Source organism: Megalobrama amblycephala, linkage group LG21 (assembly GCF_018812025.1).
Source record: "Megalobrama amblycephala isolate DHTTF-2021 linkage group LG21, ASM1881202v1, whole genome shotgun sequence".
In the NCBI taxonomy this organism is placed as follows: domain Eukaryota; kingdom Metazoa; phylum Chordata; class Actinopteri; order Cypriniformes; family Xenocyprididae; genus Megalobrama; species Megalobrama amblycephala.
This window is the reverse complement of record NC_063064.1, coordinates 8266122-8286647: the sequence shown is the minus strand read 5'-3', so window position 1 is coordinate 8286647 and position 20526 is coordinate 8266122. Positions and strand designations below refer to the sequence as shown.

Below are 20526 nucleotides of genomic sequence, written 5' to 3'. Positions count from 1 at the left end.
CAAAATCACATCTTGTGATTTTAAAACATATTTACTTAAAAGTAAGTAAATTTAGAAAACAGCAACAATACAAAAACAAATACTGAAAAATAAGAAATTCACAGCAATATCACTGCTACATCAAATATTTCATCTATATTTCATATATTATTATTATTATATTATTATTAATTCATATATATTTTTAATCTATATTTCATATATATTCATCTATATTTCATCCATATTTCCCCCTCGCTGCAGGAAAAACTAAAAGAATCACAAACGTATATAAGCGGAAGGTTTATTATGGAAAAAAATATAAATGTTAAAAAATTAAAAATTAGGAGAATCAATGAATTGTGAACAGCTTACTGCAATTGTGTAAATAATATGTAATCATTTAATCCATAAAAAAGTAACTGTAGTCTGATTAGTTTACAGTAATTACAAAGTAGTTTACTCTAATTACAAGTACTTGATTTTTGGAATCTGATTACATGATCCAGATTACATGTAATCCGTTACTACCCAGCTCTGATTATATCTCATGAGACATATCAATCTATGCTGACCACAACATGACTAAACCTTCACTAAAATCAGCTTTGACATCATACATATTATGTATGCTGAGGAAGAAAAAAAAAACAAACAAATTACACATCAGACCTTCTATTTATAAACAACAGAAATTACATAAGCTTTCCAGCTGTTGGACCACACCTCTAAAAACAACAACAACAACAACAAACGTCTCAGGATAGGACTGTAACCATGGTTCCCTGAATAGGGGAATGAGACATTCCATCTTGTATCAATGATATTGGGAACGTCATCAGTGTGACCAGTGTCTGAAGCAGGTGTGTAAACTCAACAATTTTATTGGCCGACGACAGTCCATGACATCATTACCAGAGTGCCCTTGAGTATAAGAGGGCACCTGCAATGCACGTCATCAACTTCTTTGTCAGAGGAGACGTGCAGGAAAGCCAGAGACATGGCAATGAGATGCAGAGTCCCGTTCCCTTCTCAGGGAACCATGATCACAGTCATAACCTGAGACGTTCCCTTTCGAAGTGGAACTCAACACTACATCTTGGATCGACGCAATGGGAACAAATACCCACTCCACCATGCTGATGGAATGCCTGCCTCGTTAGCTGTGCTTATGCACAACCATAATGGGCATAGTATAAATTGACTCTACAGACTTACTTAGCCGGAGTCAGATGCATATAAATAAATCGCAACACCAAAACTTCCATCCGGCTGCATCCAAGTGTGAACAGAGCTTGAATTAGTCACAATCTGTGCATTCAGAACCTTCAAGAACTGAACACGCATGCTCCTCACCCAAACACTAAATGCACAGATCGTGTGTGTCCTCGAGTGTCAAAAATCTGGGACACAGAGCCACATACTTCCTGAAATGCTTGTCTGAGTATTCCATACTAAATAGTCTTCACATATGCTACTACAAACAAATGGCTCCTGAAGACAAAAAAGCTGATGACACACATTGCAGTCGCCCCCTTATACTCACAGGCACTCCAGTAATGACATTATGGACACTCATTGGCACACGTGCTTCAACACTGATCACTCTGATGACATTTCCCATAGCATCAATCCAAGATTAAGTGTTCAGTTCCACTTTGAAAGAGAACTATATATATTAGTGCTAACAATCGAATAAAAAAGTTAACTAATTAATCACACATATTTATATAATTAATCTCGGTTAATCACACCTAACATTAAAGTTTTTAATATATTTATATATTGTAGTAATTTCACATTTAATCTCCAAATTAATGTAGAAACAACATGAAGACAGTATATTTTAAATATCTGATCTAACAGGAAATATTCAGATTCAAACACTTCACAGTCTTCACTGCATAATTTAGATTAAAATATAGATGAATTTTTATTAAAGCTACAAAAGTTATTCAATTAAGAGTGGTGAGTGATTTTCTTTTTCTTTTGCTCTTTGATTAACATTAATGGCACACCGTATTAGGTTTATTAGGCCTATTTAAGACCTGCAGCACATGACACGGATCTGCATCCTATTTTCTCACAACTCCTTGTGTTCATTTAAGACTTTATTTAACTAATTTAAGACTGAGTTTATGAGGACAAAATGGGCATTCTGGCATAATTTTGTGTGTTTTTGTCCATTCAAGCATGAAAGAGAACTCAATGCGGCCGACGCGCTGTCTGATGCGGCTTTCTGTGCGCACGAGTTGTGTGTGTCACACAGAGAGAAGATTCGCAGACAGTGTGCATTGTACAGCACTGTGTTCTGTTTTGTGTCTTGTTTCGTTTGAATGGTTTAAAAGCATTTGCTTGACCAAGAGCGTGATCATATAATGTAACGCTAGCTAAAGGATGATGAAAAATAGGATGCTGCGTTATTTGCATTAAATATTTTTAACACATTAAACTGAAAAAAATAATCGAATATGTTAATGTGTTAATTTCGACATTTTAATATATAAAATGTTGTTATATTAAAATTTCAAAACTGAACTGGCCTATATGTTGTTTTAAAGATTAACTGTCATTTTCATTAGAATATTTCCAAGGTGCCCCTGACAAGGCAAACAACCTCTCACAGTTAGTTCATGAAGCACAACCATCTTCTTGTATCTAGCCAGCAAGGTTTTACTACTCAGTAATAACATTATGGGTGTCAGTTTCTATTGTTCTCACATAACATTACATAACAAGTTCACATTTTTCGTTTTTTGGGAAACTAATGTGTCACATCCATGTCCAGGGGACTAGGTTGAGTCACCAAGCTGCACAGGGATGGTCCAGACATGGGTTTTCAAGGGCAGTGACTCCCTGGTTATGGTCCCTGAAACATCTAGAATTAATGCTGGTTGAATTCAGCTTTTATGCTTTAGAAGATGTGGCCTCAATTTAATGAATTTGGTTTTCTAGGGGTAATAGTCTCACTGTATAATAATGTAATTGGTAATAGTTTACATTATATATACAACACTATTACATCTTGTTGTGCAATTTATATAGTATATATAGAGTAATATATATAGTATGCTAAATAGCTGTGCTCTTAGTGCTCTCTACAAGTATGCCAATAAAACATTCTCTTAATGAAGCATTCTCCATGAAATCATGAAAGAACTGATCATCATACAATAATCATAGAGTGCAAGATAATCATCCACTTATCATACAATAATTCTTAAAATAAAATCTGGATTAACCATCCACCTCACTATGCATTTGTTTATTGCTATTACATTTCTGTATCAGAAAAGTGGGTATTTCAGGCAATAGTTCTATGCCATGAATAAATGTAGACCAAGGTATTATGCATTCTTCATAAAGAAATGAAGGGGACTATAATAGTCTATCTATCTATCTATCTAATAAAACGATTTTATGATAATAGTTTTCCTTAGTTCTAATGCTCATTGAGCCATGTTCAGAGTCTGGTCTAGGATGAAAATTTACGTAAAAAATAAAATAAAATAAAATAAAAAAACATATAAAAAAAACTAGGCTACACACAGTATTGTACATACCATAACATAAATCGTCACATTTTCTTTGTGCTCATGCAAAATTCAAGGTAATGGAGGCCGAAATACATTTTCACAAGATCATTTCCTTTCTTCTATGGGCATCGAATGGCTTCAAATGACTGATAAGAAGCTTTTATCATAACTTGAACAAGAAAATGACCCTCGGATTTGTGAATATCAAAGCCCATGACTCGGGTAGAGCAGATATCGTTGATGTTTTATTGTTGACCTTGGTCTTGATATTTTAGCTACGATATCGGACAGAGAAATCGCTGTTTTTTTTTTTTTTTAGATCCCTGAAACAATAAGTGTTTTTTTTTTATCAGCCATTTCAATTTAATCGTATTTAGGCATTAAACTAAGATTCGTGGGAAAACGCTTCTGGTGTACAGTCCTCTCTGGCGCCCTCATAAATATTCTCATCAGGACCTCATCACGTCTCACGGACACACATTTCATCGTTAAAATTAACGCATAAATACCCGCAAACATGCATGTGTTGTGATCCATCTGTCATCCAAGATTTAACATATGCGCTAATAGATTTCATTTGTTTAAATCTTACCTCATGTTCAGCAGCGTTGGTGGTGTTTACTGGGCGTGGAGGCGCTGCTGTCTTTCTCTGTGGGGATGATGCCCTGCATTCAGTGATGCTGCGCGCTCTGATGTCACGGCTCTCTCTCTCTCCCTCCCTCCCACACACACACACACACACACACACACACACACACACACACACACACACATTCGCTTTTCTCCTTCTCTCTTTTTATTTTTATGTCGAACGTATATATTGGCAGGAAAAAAAATATGCAATTACCTGACCGTGCAGGCTTAGCTCCGTCGAGAAATGCTGTTGCAATATCACGTGAAATGTGAAAATGTTTTCACATTTATGTAAACATGTGAACACAATAAAGCCACACAAGGATACTTACAGGCAAGTGTTATCTATTTAATGAAGGTAAATTCTGAATAAACGATTAGAATTAAAATTAAAAAATTAAAATGGATTAATTTTGATTGATTAATAAAAACAATATTGGTAGGCTATTGGTCAACCAGTGTTAAACCATATATATTTCCCCAGGACAATGATACTGAATATGTTCCGTTGATTTAAAAAAAAAATATATATATACTTTAAGGTTTGTGTCTATAGGAATAAACTTTTAAAGATAAATCTGGAAAAAAATATTCAATAAAAAGTATATTGACAAGTAGCCCCTGTCTCTCAGCTGATTTTATATTTTTACTTAAATTTTCTATTTTATAAAGGTTTTCTTTGAAAATTCAGTCACTGTCTTACAATTATATTTCAATTCTTGGCTACAAACAGAATTAAACATCATTATAGCATGGGAAAAACAATACTGTTCACTAACACACACTGATAGTTTGTTACAACACACTCCAATATGTGACCCTGGACCACAAAACCAGTCACAAGTATGTAGCAATAGACAACAATTGCATGTGTCAAAATAATATTTTCTTTTATGCCCAAAATCATTAGGATATTAAGTAAAGATCATGTTCCATGAAGATATTTTGTAAATTTCCTACTGTAAATATATCAAAAATGTATTTTTGTAAGCGGATATTCATCGCTAAGGACTTCATTCGGACAACTTTAAAGGCGATTTTCTCAATATTTAGATTTTTTTGCACCCTCAGATTCCAGATTTTCAAATAGTCGTATCTTATCTAAAGCTTATTTATTCAGCTTTCAGATGAATCCAGGATCACATATTGAAACACAAATCTATTATAGAACAAACGGTTTTGGAGGATGACATGTAAAGGTCATGGGTTAAAGTTTAAGAAAAAAACACATGCTGATGAATTGCATGTAAGTCATTCTAGATAAAAATCTACCAAATGCATAAATATCACCCAATTGATTTTCACTATTCTCTTGGACTATGGCGAGCCTTAGAGTGAAAAAGGTTTTGTCTGGAAGACTATATGAGAAAATCGTCAAAGAGGTTAGCATTTTACATTCAAACATCTTGGTCGTCATTGAGTAAGCTACATTGTGATTTATATTATGTGAGAATTAAGATACAATATATTTTTTTTAATTAGTCAGTCTTATAAAATGTCAGAAGTCTTTTTGCAGAACAGGCTAGTTTAAATGGCATGTCATTAAATAATTATATTCCAGTGTTAGGCTATATTGATGACAAAGATTTCAAATTGAGTGTTAAGGGGCAGTGACCATTTGATGTGTGATGCCAATGAGTTTTTAATTATTTATTAGTAACCTTGATACTTCATGTCAAACTCAAGTACTTGAGATCTAGGCCTACATCTACATGTTACATGCGTGTTCAATATCTATATAAATAGGTATCCAACACTGCATGCTGTTTTGAAAGTTTTATATGAAGGCATATACTGTGAAATGATTGCTTTGTCGATTCATCAGAAAACCTTTGGAGGGAGACAAATACTAATACACCACTGAACAAAAGTGGTCATCCTGACGCCAAGATGAGCACACCTTATAAGAGTCTGTTGTTCTAAAATATTAATAGCTGATAGCTGATAGCTATTAATATATATATATATATATATATATATATATATATATATATATATATATATAGCATATTGTTGTATGTTTATATATATATATATATATATATATATATATATATATATATATATATATATATATATATGCTATAAATGCGTTAGGTAATGCGTAATGTATAGCCTACAACCTGATTACATCAGCAGGTGCGCACATGGCATCTGTTTCACAATCTCAAAATAATGTGTTGTATAGTGATGATTCAATAACCGTATAGACTCAACATATGCTTAACCATATAGTGGCGTTTATAGAATAATATTTTTCAGGTGCGTACTTATTGCCTAAACCTCGTTTAAATAGGCCTAAATCTGAATTTTAATCCATTTATTTCTTATATTTGATAAAACAAGAAATTTTCTTATAGCTATCTTAAAGTTTTATTCTATTTTATATCATTCCAGTGCCTCCATCCATCCCCAGGGTGTGCCAAAAGAGGACAAAATGGTGTTTTATTAATGTAACATCCCCCTTATAGTGACGGAACAATGTTGTATGATCAACATGGCGTAGATGGAGAACAGTTTAACGGTATAGAGCAGGTGGGGTTTTTGTTCTCGTCGTGTAACGGGACACAGGACGCGGGGGAGAGCCGCATATCGCGTGCTTGCGTGCGTCAGAGAGGACGTGGTAGGACAGCTGGAGCGCGCGCGCCCGCCCGACCGAAGAGCAATAACAGCATTTTCAGCGACATCACTCGATTTACGCCATGCAAATAACACGAGAAAATGAAACGGGACTGGTACGACAGAGAGTGTAAGACATTTGTCGTGTATCTGATCTCCTAATGCTTCCTATAATTTATGATTAACAAGATTTGGGACGTTGCAACACAGTCGCCAGGTAAGAATACATCGCTTTCACTAGCTATATATACATAATTGTTTTAGTATGTAAAGCGTTTAGAGAAATGCGGCTTTCATCTATCGATACGCTCATGTCTTTGACGCGCGTCCTTGTAGAATTTCGTGTGACGGACCGCAATAGCATCTTTCGGCGCACAGCAACGTAATGACTTTGAGGAGCCTTTGCATTTTGTTATTCATCGCCTGTTTGGCGACAAACAAGCGATTATCGACTTCACGGGTAAAAAAAATCGTTCTCTTCCTTCCTAGAAATGACGTTTCGTTAAGTGCGAATTTGTGTGAATGAAGCTCTGATGATCTATTTGTTTCCGTATGAATGTGAACGCGATATATGATTAAGTTAAACGAAAATTTAAATAGCATGTTCTGTTATCCACGGCCTCCCATTGCTTCGAAATGCTCATTCAGGTTGCATGGCCTATATGTGCTTTATTGCCCAACTGGCTGAGAGAAAATAACAGGATGCCTGTTTTGAATGTTGCCTAATTACAGCTTTACGCGCAATATTAACGCCAGTTGTAACAGCAAATCCACTTGATTAAGAGATGCGGACCATCTCAGATCTGCATTCCATCAGAGATTTCAAGGAGCTTGAGTAAGAATTGAGTTGGTGGGATGTGGTATTTTTAGACATCACATGCGATAGACGTTTGCATGTCTCCTGTAGCCTTTCAGAACACCTCAGTTATACATTTCCTCACCTCAGGGGAAATAGCTGTAGATTTTATTTATTTATTCATTTATTTTTTAATAATCAGTGTGGATCAGTAAATTATGTTGTGTATGAATATAAAAGAAAATCTAAATTTATCTGAGATTACATATTTTCCTTTCACTATAAATAGTTTCTTTCACCTCAGTATATGAATAGGCTGCAGTGACGTAAATTAAACCCACTGTTTGCCAGTTGGTTACTAGGGTAACTGACAGAAAGATGACATGCAACATTAGAAATCATTTTTTTCCTCTTTCTTCAGTGTCTCTGATGACATTTTCTCATTCTTGTTTTTGCTCATTCTCGCAATCACCCTATACATGCCCTCGAGGTCTGTTTCCACAGTAACCAGAGAATTCCCAGAGTCCCAAAAACGATGCACAACTGAGATGTCCCTAAGTGGCTCAAGGAGAATACAGCTTAGGTGTTCAAAGGCCTATTATATACTGACATCATGCAAACTGGTATCTACTGCGATGCCTCAGTGGGTACTGTGCACCGATAGCTAACCAAGCAGACAGAGGCTGTGGAATATTAACCATGGTGAAATCACTGTAATCCACAGTTTTGAGTAGTTTAATGCTTTATGAAACAGAGACAGCAGCAATATGTTAATGTACAGCAATGTGTGTGTATATTAATAAGAGAACAGGTCCGTTCACACTAAGGACAATACCTATAACAATAACTATAAAGTTTCAATAATTGTTTTAATTCTATGAGAATGAACTTATGAACTATAAAAACATTTACAGCCAATCAGAGCTCAACCATTAAAAATGGCAGATGACGTAACTGCTGCATATGCTTATAATAAATAGAATGTTAGTGTGCACTGGTGTGGATGCTGATGTAGTTATTGAAATAGTTATCTTTATAGTTAATGTTCTTGGTGTGAATGGCTCTTACTAATAAGGCACTTGTATAGAAGCCTGTTTCCGCCAAAATGCTTTGGTAAATCATATTTATGACATAAAAACTTAAAAGTACTAAATCAAAATCATAACGTACTTGGTCTTACTTGGAAAAGTAAAAAATATGACATTAAGGCATAATTATGAAATTAAAAGCCATTATTATTACATAATTTGAAATGAGTAATTTTGACTTTTTATGTTCTAATTGAGATTTTTTGTAATTTCGACTTTTTATCTCTTTTTATGATGCCATTGTCCATCAGCGATGCTGACAGACATCACAATGTTGAGCCAGCATCGTGATTCCACGTGATTCGAACTAAACCACTGATATTCAAATGGTGGACCATGGTCCACATCCGGACCCCGAGACAGAACGGTAGCACCATTTTACTGTTTCTAGATGAAGTGAGCAGCACGTCAAAACAGCGGTGTGGATCACACCACAAGCACTCAGGATCGTTTGTGGTAATAATATTTTAGCACTATATCCTCTAGTAGTTTTTCTCTAAAGCCAAACGTGCATCATTCAAACACTTCCAGCTCCGTGCACGTTCTCTCTTTCTCTAGATACGTGCCACATGTGCGTGTCCACTGGCGAGGAGCAGAGCGAGAGTTTTTAATTCATTCACACCCCCCCCCCCCACACACACACACCCACCCATTGTCATTGTCCATCACAATGTTTCACCATAGACAACATTTGATGCCAATTTGGTAGACATCGCCAAACCATAATAAGTATGACTTTCAATATTATGAATGTTTATGTGCTAATATGATTTACCAAATCATATTTTTTTTCTTTTGTGGCAGAAATGGGCTTCCATACACTTGAGCCATAAATGTAAATAAAATAATGTCATGACGCTGATTAGCTGATGGCACCACAAAAATGTGAACTATCCTGCTTCACACATCCCAAACTATGATTATCCATTTCGCACTTTTAACACCCCTCCAAAACAACAACCAAAAGTAACGCCCACTGGCAAAACATCTGCTGTAATATAATGATGCTGCTGCTGCATGAGTGGAGGCTACTGGAGAAACATGCACATAAATACAGTGAATACAGTAAGAGCTGCTGCAAGGAAATTTCTGCCTAGCAGATCTCGGCAAGTGGTGCTGGGGAAGGTGGAGAGCAAGGAAAATTCCTTTAAGTGGTCAGCTTTAAGAGAACCAATCAGCTGCTCTGAAGAGTTTCATGACTGAACTATTTATATATAGCTTGCAAAGAATTTATAGGATTACATGGCTACATTTAATGTTTATTGAATGGAGAAAGCGGTGTAGTTACTACAATCTACCAGCAGGGTAGAACTTGCACACACAGAACAATAAAACTCTGATCTTTGGCTCATCAAATCAATATTTAAAGATGGTCTGCTTTACAAAATGTTACATTTGTAACTCTAAACTGTGCATATGTTTGAAATCTCATAGCTTCATATTGATAGAGTATTTTAAAAATCAGAAACGTGGTTGTTGTGTCTGTGGAGAGGACAGAAATGGTACCTCATCCAGCCATTTTTTTATCATGGATCTGGCATTTATCTTTCATATCCCTGTTCCATTGTTCTCAAACAGCACGTCACATCTCTCACAGTCCTGTGCATTATGTCCATGGCACAAAATTTACAAAGCCTCTTCATAAAATGTCTGAAAATGAGAGAAAAATGATGGAAATATGAGATGTATGAGTCAGTTTTTTGAAAGCTTGTCTTTGGTTCCATGCACAGAGAAAAAAACAAAACATCTTAAATATTCAAAACTTGCCTTTCCACTCATTTTATGCTGCCAGCAAACCAAAGAGGAAGTCTTTAGTATGGCTCATCTGGTCTCTGTTCATCTGAGTGATAGTAATCATTACCGCTAATTCAGATGTACTGCTGAAATTTCCTCTGGGGCTGAAGTAGTTGTGTGACCCAAAGAGCATTTTCAAGCTCTTAAAAATTCTGACAGAAAAAAAATTCTCTGTTAATCAGACTGCATTGGTCTGGTGTGTGTATATTGATATATATTGATCTTGTGAAAATTAGGCATTTAGGTAAATTTCTTTTGAGCCTATCAGGAAGTGGCCCCTGTCTCCGAATGCTGCAAATATTCAGTAAGGTGCCAGAAATATCTGGTGTGAACTTGCTTTCCACAGGAGACTGAGTCCAACGGCTGCTTCACAGCAAGATAAATGAGTCATTAATAGATGACCTTGATGCTGATGGCAGCAGAGACCGTACTTACTCAATTCACAAAGGCACACAGACATACAGTGGCGTACACTAATGTACACACATGCGCGCACACACACACGTACACACAAATCTACTAGCAATTTCTGAGTGAAAATTGTTTCTACACCTTTTTTTTTTTTTTCATCAGGCAACCCTGTTACCAATGATGTCATGTGTAGATCTCATGAAAAATGTCAAGCACTTCATATTTCATGCCTAAATTAAAATAAAGAAATCAGAAATTATATTCTGCTTTAAGATAATTAAGCCTATTTTGAAGACTCTTTTAGTATTGCAATATTATGTCCTTACAAATTATAGGTGAAATGTGTAGTTTCTGTGCCACTACCACCATCAAACTATCATTTCAGACACTTCCCCGTCTACAGTACTGCCACAAATGCACAATATTGATTGTGTCGATGTTGCTATATTGTGCTAGTCTGGGTGCTCAAACAAACAGATCCATGTTTTGATAGTGCCACAGAGCCACATTGTTTACATATTTGGTGGAATCAACCTACAAGTGGATTACTTTAAACCATTTCTGCATGTTAAGCTGGGATAGGAGAAAAACCCAAATGACTTTTAAAAACATTTTCCCCCAAAATTCTCATTGCCCTAATGGAAAAACACATTGTGGTAGTACATCTTTACTGGTTTTAATTTATGCAGATTTCCTTTTATTCTAGGGGTAAAATGTGACATTCACATGAAAGGGACGTGCACATATTGATTTTTTAATGCTTTTTGAAATAGTACACTAGTTAATAATGAGTCCCCAAAAATGTAAATGTGTAAAAAGTAAGAATGATAAAATAAATCTCAAACATAAGCACAGTATAATGTTTATGAGAAGCACATAGATAAGATATATGATGCCGTTCTAAAATGACATTTAGATTTGATCTAAAATCCATTTTACATCATTAAATATATTTAAAATGACAATAAAATACAAATAACAATAATTAAGTTAGTGCGTGAGGGATGAAGCATAGCCATTTTGAATTTATTTCAATTGTTTTATTTAATAATATTTTAATATTTTAAAACAGTTCAGCACTCTTATGCATTGAGTGGATTTCCATTTATTCACTATTAACATTTTGATATATTATTGATTTTAAAAACACTCACCGATTTATTGGTGATCTGACCGTTTTCCTACCTTACTTGTCGGTATGGGCAAAATCCACTATCGGGTGATATTCAAACAGAAGTTGTAGTGGTGTTGTAGTACTCAAGAACGGTTTTGGTCTTGATACCGATCATAAGACCATTTTTTTGAAGGTCTTGGTCTTGACTGCATTTGTACTTGGTCTTGTCTTGGTTTCAAACTAAGACTTTGGATTTTATTTTAAGACTGGTGAAGACCACAATTGTAAGGATATCACTAAATTGTCAGTGCATTGTCTGATTTATTAAAGGGTTAGTTCACCCAAAAATGAAAATTCTGTCATTAATTACTCACCCTCATGTCATTCCACACCCGTAAGACCTTCGTTCATCTTCGGTACACAAATTAAGATATTTTTCATAAAATCCAATTGCTCAGTGAGGCCTGCATTGCCACCAAGACAATTAACACTTTCAATGCCCAGAAAGCTACTAAAGATGTATTTAAAACAGTTCATATGGCTACAGTGGTTCAACATTAATGTTATGAAGTGATAAGAATACATTTTGTGTGCCAAAAAAACAAAATAATGACTTTATTCAACAATATCTATTGATGGGCGATTTCAAAACACTACTTCATGAAGCTTCGAAGATTTACGAATCTTTTGTTTCGAATCAGTGGTTCGGAGCGTGTATCAAACTGCCAAAGTCATGCCCCCCAGTGGAGAACCATTGACATTTTGAAACTCTTATGACATAACGAAGCCTCGTTTACTGAAATCATGTGACTTTGACAGTTTGATACACACTTCGAACCACTAATTCGAAACAAAAGATTTAATAACTTATTAGTTTGAATTTGATTTATTTATATTGTTGTGCAGGGTCAGAAATTTTTGAGGGATTATACAAATGCCCACAAAAAAATTGCAAAAAAGTAGTGAGATCTGGATTTTTATATTACAACATATGATATAATTATTAAATATATATAAATATAACGAGAGCAAGAGAGCTGTTTTCACAAATTTGAGCACAATTGCAAACATGGTATCGATTTTAATACAAACGTTCAATAAATAAAACATTGTTTAGGCATTTGTAATTTTTTTTTATTTATTCAGATGCAACTTCTGTGCGTGCAACTATGAATTTTGTTGTTAGTGATTTAATTTGATTGTTAACAACTCTATATTGTGTCTTATTATTCTAATTGTATTTATTGATTAAAAGTAAGACATTAAGACATAAATGTGTAACATTAAGATGAATTTGAGTGCTGATCTAGTCTTGCTCTTGGCTCAGTCTCACATTTTCTTGGTCTTGGTCTTGTCTTGGTCTCCACCCCTCAAAGTTTTTTTCTTAACACTGGTCTTGGTATCGACTTGGTTTCGGATTATGTGATCTTGACTACAACACTATGGTTTAGTAATGTAGAAGGTCACTTGGAGATGTACCAGTGTTGGTCTTCATTTCCTTGCTAATAGATTGATTGGAATAGACCGAAAGTATATATTTCTGGTTTGATGTTTGGAAATGAGAATGTTTTCAGAATCTCTATTTATTTGTGTTTGAATGTTCACCTCAGAGGACAACTTTATATTGTATACACTTCTTATGTGGATGTGTAGCAAATGAAACCCTTTTCTTTTTTCAGATCTCAGGGAATAACCGAGTCTTAACCGCCACATACCCCGATAAACCTGAGCAGCATGCCAGAGCAGAGTAATGATTACCGGGTGGTGGTCTTTGGAGCAGGGGGCGTGGGCAAGAGCTCCCTGGTTCTGCGCTTCGTTAAAGGGCACCTTCAGGGACACCTACATCCCGACAGTGGAGGATACATACCGACAGGTCATCAGCTGCGACAAGAGCGTATGCACACTGGAGATCACCGACACCACTGGCAGCCACCAGTTCCCTGCTATGCAGCGTCTGTCCATCTCTAAGGGCCACGCCTTCATCCTGGTCTACTCCATCACCAGCAGGCAGTCGCTGGAGGAGCTGAAGCCCATCTACCAGCAAGTGCTGGCCATCAAAGGTAATGTGGAGAACATCCCAATCATGCTTGTGGGTAACAAGAGCGACGAGACCCAGCGTGAGGTGGAGACCAAGGAGGGCGAAGCTCAGGCAAACATCTGGAAATGTGCGTTCATGGAAACATCAGCCAAGACCAACTCCAACGTGAAGGAGCTTTTTCAGGAGCTCCTAAACCTGGATAAGAAGCGGGATATGAGTCTGAACATGCGCTCCAGCAAGCAGAGACGTGCAGACAAGCTGAAGGCGAAGTGCAGTGTGATGTAGGAAGCTGGATCCATGGTCGCACCACTCAACGCGTAACTGACTTCTTGATAATGTACATAAGTCCCTCACCTTAAAGGAACAGTATGCCCAAAAAATAAAACTTCTGTCATGATTTACTTATCATCCTGCCGTTTATGACCCATATGACACAAAAGGAGATTTTTTTTAAGGAATTGTACTGACCAAACTTGTCCATGCAAACAAAAAATCTCATTGAAATTGTCAGTTTGACTTGTGAGGTGTATTCCAAGTGTTATAAGGGAAGTCATTAGAGATCATATTAACTGACCATAATCATAACCGTAAGTCGAACTCATGAATGAAACATTTGGACTGATTTTGTGGATCAACTGATTCTTCAAAAAGATTCAAGCAAACAATTTGTTTATAAATTAGATTTCATTACATATTGCATTAACATGCCAAATTGACCCAGGGTGAATGTAAAACGTTTCAGTATATAATAATGTAAATTTCAGCTATTTTTCCACACAAATCTATTGAATGGCTTTATAAGACTTGGAATTCAGCGCACTAGTCATATGGACCACATTTATAAAGCTTTTATGGTTCTTTTGCACCTTTATGATTCTTATATTTCCTTTTTTTGTGTTCAATGGAAGAAAGCCATGCATGTTTGGAACAACACGAAGGGTGAGTAAAAGATGACAGAACTTTCATTTTTGGGTGAACTCTCCCTTTAACTATCGATTCCTCTCAGTCTTAATCAGGTAATCTTTAGTGTGCATCTAAACCTTCAATTGTCTCCCTTCCCCTGTATGATCTGGCTCCTGTAGTGACTTTGTGTACAGGACTATAAGAGTTGACACATGAAGCAGGGAGGACGTCCCACTATTCTCACACATGCTCTCTCTACTGCTTTCTGTGGACTTTTTATTGAATTCAAGACAGACCAAATCATCAATATGGCCATTTTTATGTCTGGCTGTGGTTTTAATGGTACGGTGTCAAAATGCAGACATAAATGTCTTGAACTGGTTATGCATTGTATGGGATTCTCATCCAAAGAAAGAAAAGGCCTGGACACAGCTAAAGAGGCGACACTATCCGCTCTTCCAAATTACATAGCAGCACAAAAGCCTTTTACAAATCGGGAAAACAATTCGGGACGAAGGACATTCATAGTTAACCGGCTTGCCAGTGATGTAACCTGGTATAACAGAGTAAAGTGCATAATGCATGTCTGATATAAACTACCTTCATATTAAATGTGATTGAAATCTTTTCATCGAGAACAGAGCTATACCTTATTGAAGCACAGTGAATAAGTCTTAAATGTGATCATTTCTAAAAGCTATTTTTTTGTGAGGGGGGTGGGGGTTTGGGGGTGTCGATCGGTGCTTTGTTTTACTCTGTTTTGTTTTTCAAGTGTTGATGGCACTCGAAAACTTTAATATATGCATTTCATCATCTAACTGAAAACATATATCCTGTATGTGAAATCTATGTGTATTATCAGCACTAATGAAAGCCCCTGTACAGCCCCTGTTTTTCTGTCAGTGTCTATATTTCCTCTGATAATTTATTGCCATTTGCTTTAGCAATACATAATACTATAAAAGCACTTTTAGAATCTTGAGCACATTCAAAACACAGAGCATTAACCTTTACAAAAATGTTCTTGTCAAACACTCTGCGTTTACAACTTTACTGCAGATACAGTGTTTATTCAATAAATATTATGTGAGGGACCAGAAAAATAAAGAAGCACAAACAAAAGGGAATTAATTACTGCTTGTTTTCTTTTGTGGGTTTGAACATCTACGTACAGTATACAGTGGCCCCAAAAGTATTTGGATACTTTTGGACACTCAAGTCACATGTAAAAATGCCATTGCATGACAATGCAAATGCACTGAATTTATTTACAAAATATTAAACCAAGTGGCATCTGGAAACACATAACGCTAGAGCTCTTAGAACTAATGGCACTTTTCTGAGCAGTTTGTGAACAATTCTCAAGGTGATTTTTACAGGATGTATGAAGTCAGTTCGTTATATAGAAAAGCATTAATTGATTTATCATTTAATTAATCAAAAATGATTTTGACATGTTTTGCTTGAAAAAGCATGTTTGTGCCATACTGTATCTCTTTCCAGCAAATGCTTTGATATTTCTACATACTTTAAAACAAAAGACATTCCTACATTTTTAAGTCTCACTTAAATGTCAAAATACTTTCTGGGGCCACTGTAGATGAGATTGCAGGTACTCACCATAATTCATTAAGGTGAAAAGTCTTTTTTAACAGAGATGTGAACTTTAGGCCCTTATTATATTACTGCAGTTGATGATGGATAATAATGATAGATACTGAGGGGAATGAGTGTACCTGAAGATGCAGCAAGAGCATCTGGTGGAACATCTGCTCAGTCAGCCATGATGTATCTCAGAAGATTCAACAGAAAGAGAAGCATGAATTAATTGATAAAATAAAAGCATATTTTTGTGTATGGGGATTTTACTTTGTTGAGTCTGGGTTGTGTGCTGTGCAGCGTTTATATGGAAAGTTGACATTTCCAACAGAACGTCTCTGGATATAAGACTTTAAACTTCCACAAATAAGGCTTTTCCAAGAAGGGGCTCTGTCATTTCACCACAAAAGACTGCAAAAGCACCATAAATGTATGTATGAAAGTGGTCCATATGACCTGTGTGCTATAGTCCAAGTCTTCTTATTTTCTGAAGTTCTTCTGAAGTTGCATAATAACAAGAATAGAAAAGCAGAGCATGCATAAAGATTAGTTCAATGTAAAGCCCAAAACTTCACTCAAATGTACGGTTATTCACATCTTAACATGTTTGTAAAATACTCCTTACATTGAAACAATAATTTAAAATTTTATTTAAATATTCACCCAAAAATGAAAGCTCTGTCATCGTTTACTCACCCTCATATCAGGCTGTATGACTTACTCCCCTCTGTGGAACACAAAAGAAGATATTGAAGAATGTTGCTAACCAACTTTTTTTAGTGACAGTTGACTTCCAATGTATGGGCTAGATAAACAAACAAACAACACAAAACATTTCTCGAAATGTATTATTTTATGTTCCTGAGAATAAATAAAGCTTGTTTTGTAACATCAACCAGGGTGAGTAATTTAAATTTCTAGATGAACAACTGTAACAATGGTTCCCTGAGAATGGAACGAGTTCCTGCATTTGACGTAGATGCTGAAGGAACCCCTCTGCCTGATTGCGTAATGAAGCACAAGTAAAATAAGTCCAAAGTTTCAAGTTTCAAATGTAATTTATTTATATAGCACTATTAAAACAGCATCAGCTGACCAATATGCTTTACAACATCGGATAAGATAAATACAAGCAAAACAATTAAATAATAAAGTCACAGATAAAATCTGAGATAATTTAACCAACACAATATCATAAGAAAATCAACAGCCAACAGAAGTCAGAATACCAAAATAAAACATCAAGGCACATTAAAAGCAATGGAAAAATAATAAGTGTTAAGCAAGGATTTCAAAATCTGTAATGTAAGAGAAAATCTAATGTGAACTGGTAAAAAAACATGAATTACTCTTTCAAAATCTTGAAAAGAAAGAAAAGGTTTCATTTTGGAAAGAAGACGGAGATGAAAACAAAAAACAAAAAAACAAGATCTAACAACTGAATTCATTTGTTTGTCATGTTTCAGCTCACTTTCAAGCAAGACACCTACGTTTTTTACAAGAGTTTTGGCTTGAGATGAGACATGATGATCATTAACAAATTTTGTGTGAATGCCACTATGTGGGCCAAAGAATATAATTTCAGTTCCCTTTCGTGGGAACATCGACGCTACGTCCAATGACGCAATGGGAACCCTCTGCATTTTGTGTTCGTGAAGCACCTCTGTATCCAACCAATGAGAAGACGTGACGTCAGAGGCGGGTGACGTCACGGACCAGGAAACTATAAAGCATACCCGGAACAAAGAACGCTAGCTTCTGTTGTCTTCAGCAAGCGCTATCTGTATCTTGTCTGTCTTATTTATTGTTGTCTGTCCAGTTATATTACACAGTGATCTCTTCGTCTGAGGACAAGAGCTTCCAAGCACAACATAAAAAGACACATATATATTATGGCGGAAAGAAAGCAGCAGTTCACTAAGTGTGTTCATCCCTGTCCTCGCTTCATCACGGATGGGGATACACACGAGATGTGTGTCAGATGCCTGGGGGTTGAGCACGCACAGGCAGCTCTCGAGGGAGCTGTCTGTGTGCACTGCGAAAGGCTCACTCTCAGAGTGCTGCGTTCACGCCGGGCGCTCTTCGAGGAGGGCGCCGCGGAGAGTGTTCCCCGCGGGTCCGGTCCCGCCGCTGCTGAGGCTCGGCGAAGGTCTGCACTCGTGGGGTTCACAAATGGATCTGGCAGAGGGGGGAGAGACGGGCCCAGCCTTATTGCTCCCCTTACCTGCCGGACCCAGTGTCTCTCCTCTGGCGGTGGAAGCACGCGCTGCGGTTTCTTCCCCCCGGAGGGAGACACAGACACTCAATATATCTTCCTCCGAGGAGGTTGATGTGGAGGGTGTCGAAGGGGATGAGGAACCGCCATCCTCATCCCCAGCTTATGAGGAGCTGCTGGAGGTAGTGACCAGGGCAGTTGAAAAGCTAAATATTGACTGGCCCGCGGAAAAACATGAAAATAGACCTAAAAGCAAGTTGGATGAAAGATTCCTTCCCGCACGGTCACTACCCCAGCGTCGGGGTCTGCCGTTCTTTCCCGACCTCCACACCGAGGTGTCGAGGTCGTGGAGAAGACCTGTCCAATATCGTGTCTTCAGCCCCCAAACGTCATTATATAGTAACATCACGGGGCTGAAGCACCACGGCTATGGGGCGATGCCTCGGGTAGAAGAGACGCTTGCGAGCTATCTCTCGCCCGAGTCTGCATCGTCCCTCAGGACCCCGACATTGCCCACCAAGCCCTTAAAAATAACATCTAATTTGGTGGGCAAGGCTTATTCGGCAGCGGGTCAGGCGGCGGCGTGCCTGCATACAATGTCAATCTTGCAGGCATACCAAGCTGATCTGCTGGGGGAGATAGATGAGAGTGGGGAAACAACATTCGATGCAATCCAAGAGATCCGTAAGGGGACAGATCTAGCTCTCCGGGCCACCAAGGAGACGGCCAAATCAATAGGCCGCTCTATGGCAGCCACGGAGAGGCACTTATGGCTCAATTTATCAGAAATCAAGGACAAAGATAAGAATGTCTTGATGGATGCGCCGCTGTCTCCTGCTGGCCTGTTCGGCGACGCAGTTACAACTGTCGTCGACAGGTTTCAGGAGACACGCAAACAATCAGCGGCCTTCCAGAAAATTCCTTCCCCGCCGCTCTCATCCCCCCGAGGCTGCTGGGCGGGAGCAGCCTCGGCCGACAGCCAGCTCCTCAGCGCACAGAGCGCAACAGAAGGCCAGTGTCGCCTCCCGTGCTCCCCCACAAAAATCATGGGGACCGGGCCGGGCGACACAGGCGAAGCCTTCCGGAGGTAGGACGGATCTGAGGACCGTCATTATCTCCCGGAAGGCTTCAAAAAAGAGGTCCTGACATTATTAGTGCAGGATCTCTAAAGGGCAGCCCCCTCCGAGAGGATTCGGATATCGGGTCCTCCTCGGTGCCCTCAGGGGACCGTCTTGTCAACCCTGCCACCCAGTGTGCGTCAGGGCGCAGCGGTCTCCACCGATCCTCCGAGGAGGGTCGGTCGGCGCTTGATTCGTCTGTCTGCCGGTGCGCCGCGTCAGATGGACGAGCCAAGTGCTCAAAAAACACCAGAGACCAGTCTCGAGAGACTGGTTCCCTTAGTAGAATATGTGGAAGAATGGAAACGTCTCCCAAACATTTCGAAGTGGGTACTGCTCATAATAGAACAGGGTTACAAAATTCAGTTCGGTTCTACACCGCCCAGGTTCAACGGGGTGCTTCCCACAGTGGTAACCCCAGAGCAGTCTCTGGTGATGGAACAAGAGGTTACGACGCTTTTGCAAAAAGGAGCTATAGAAAGGGTTCCTCCTCCCAGCAAAATGTCGGGCTTTTACAGCCGCTACTTCATTGTTCCAAAGAAGGATGGAGGGTTGCGTCCGATCATAGATTTACGTGTGTTAAATCGAGCTGTAAAGAAGTTGAAGTTCAAAATGCTTACACTCAAACAGATCATTCCCCAGATCAGGTCCGAGGACTGTTTGTGGCGATAGATCTGAAAGAC

General features: G+C 37.8%; 2 protein-coding genes across 2 annotated transcripts in view; one reads left to right on the top strand and one right to left on the bottom strand.

The window, feature by feature from the left end:
• Positions 1–4203, bottom strand: part of apc2 (APC regulator of WNT signaling pathway 2) — a 43668-nt gene extending 39465 nt beyond the window's left edge. The window contains 1 exon segment of the mRNA XM_048172530.1: positions 4108–4203. The gene's annotated coding sequence lies outside the window, so the exon portion shown is untranslated.
• A 2442-nt stretch (positions 4204–6645) lies between these two features.
• On the top strand, positions 6646–16768 carry diras1a (DIRAS family, GTP-binding RAS-like 1a). The gene is given in 3 exon segments (XM_048173244.1): positions 6646–6984; positions 13650–13788; positions 13790–16768. Coding segments are annotated over 2 exon segments (588 nt in total). The 5' UTR covers positions 6646–6984; positions 13650–13704; the 3' UTR covers positions 14294–16768.
• Positions 16769–20526: the final 3758 nt, after the last annotated feature.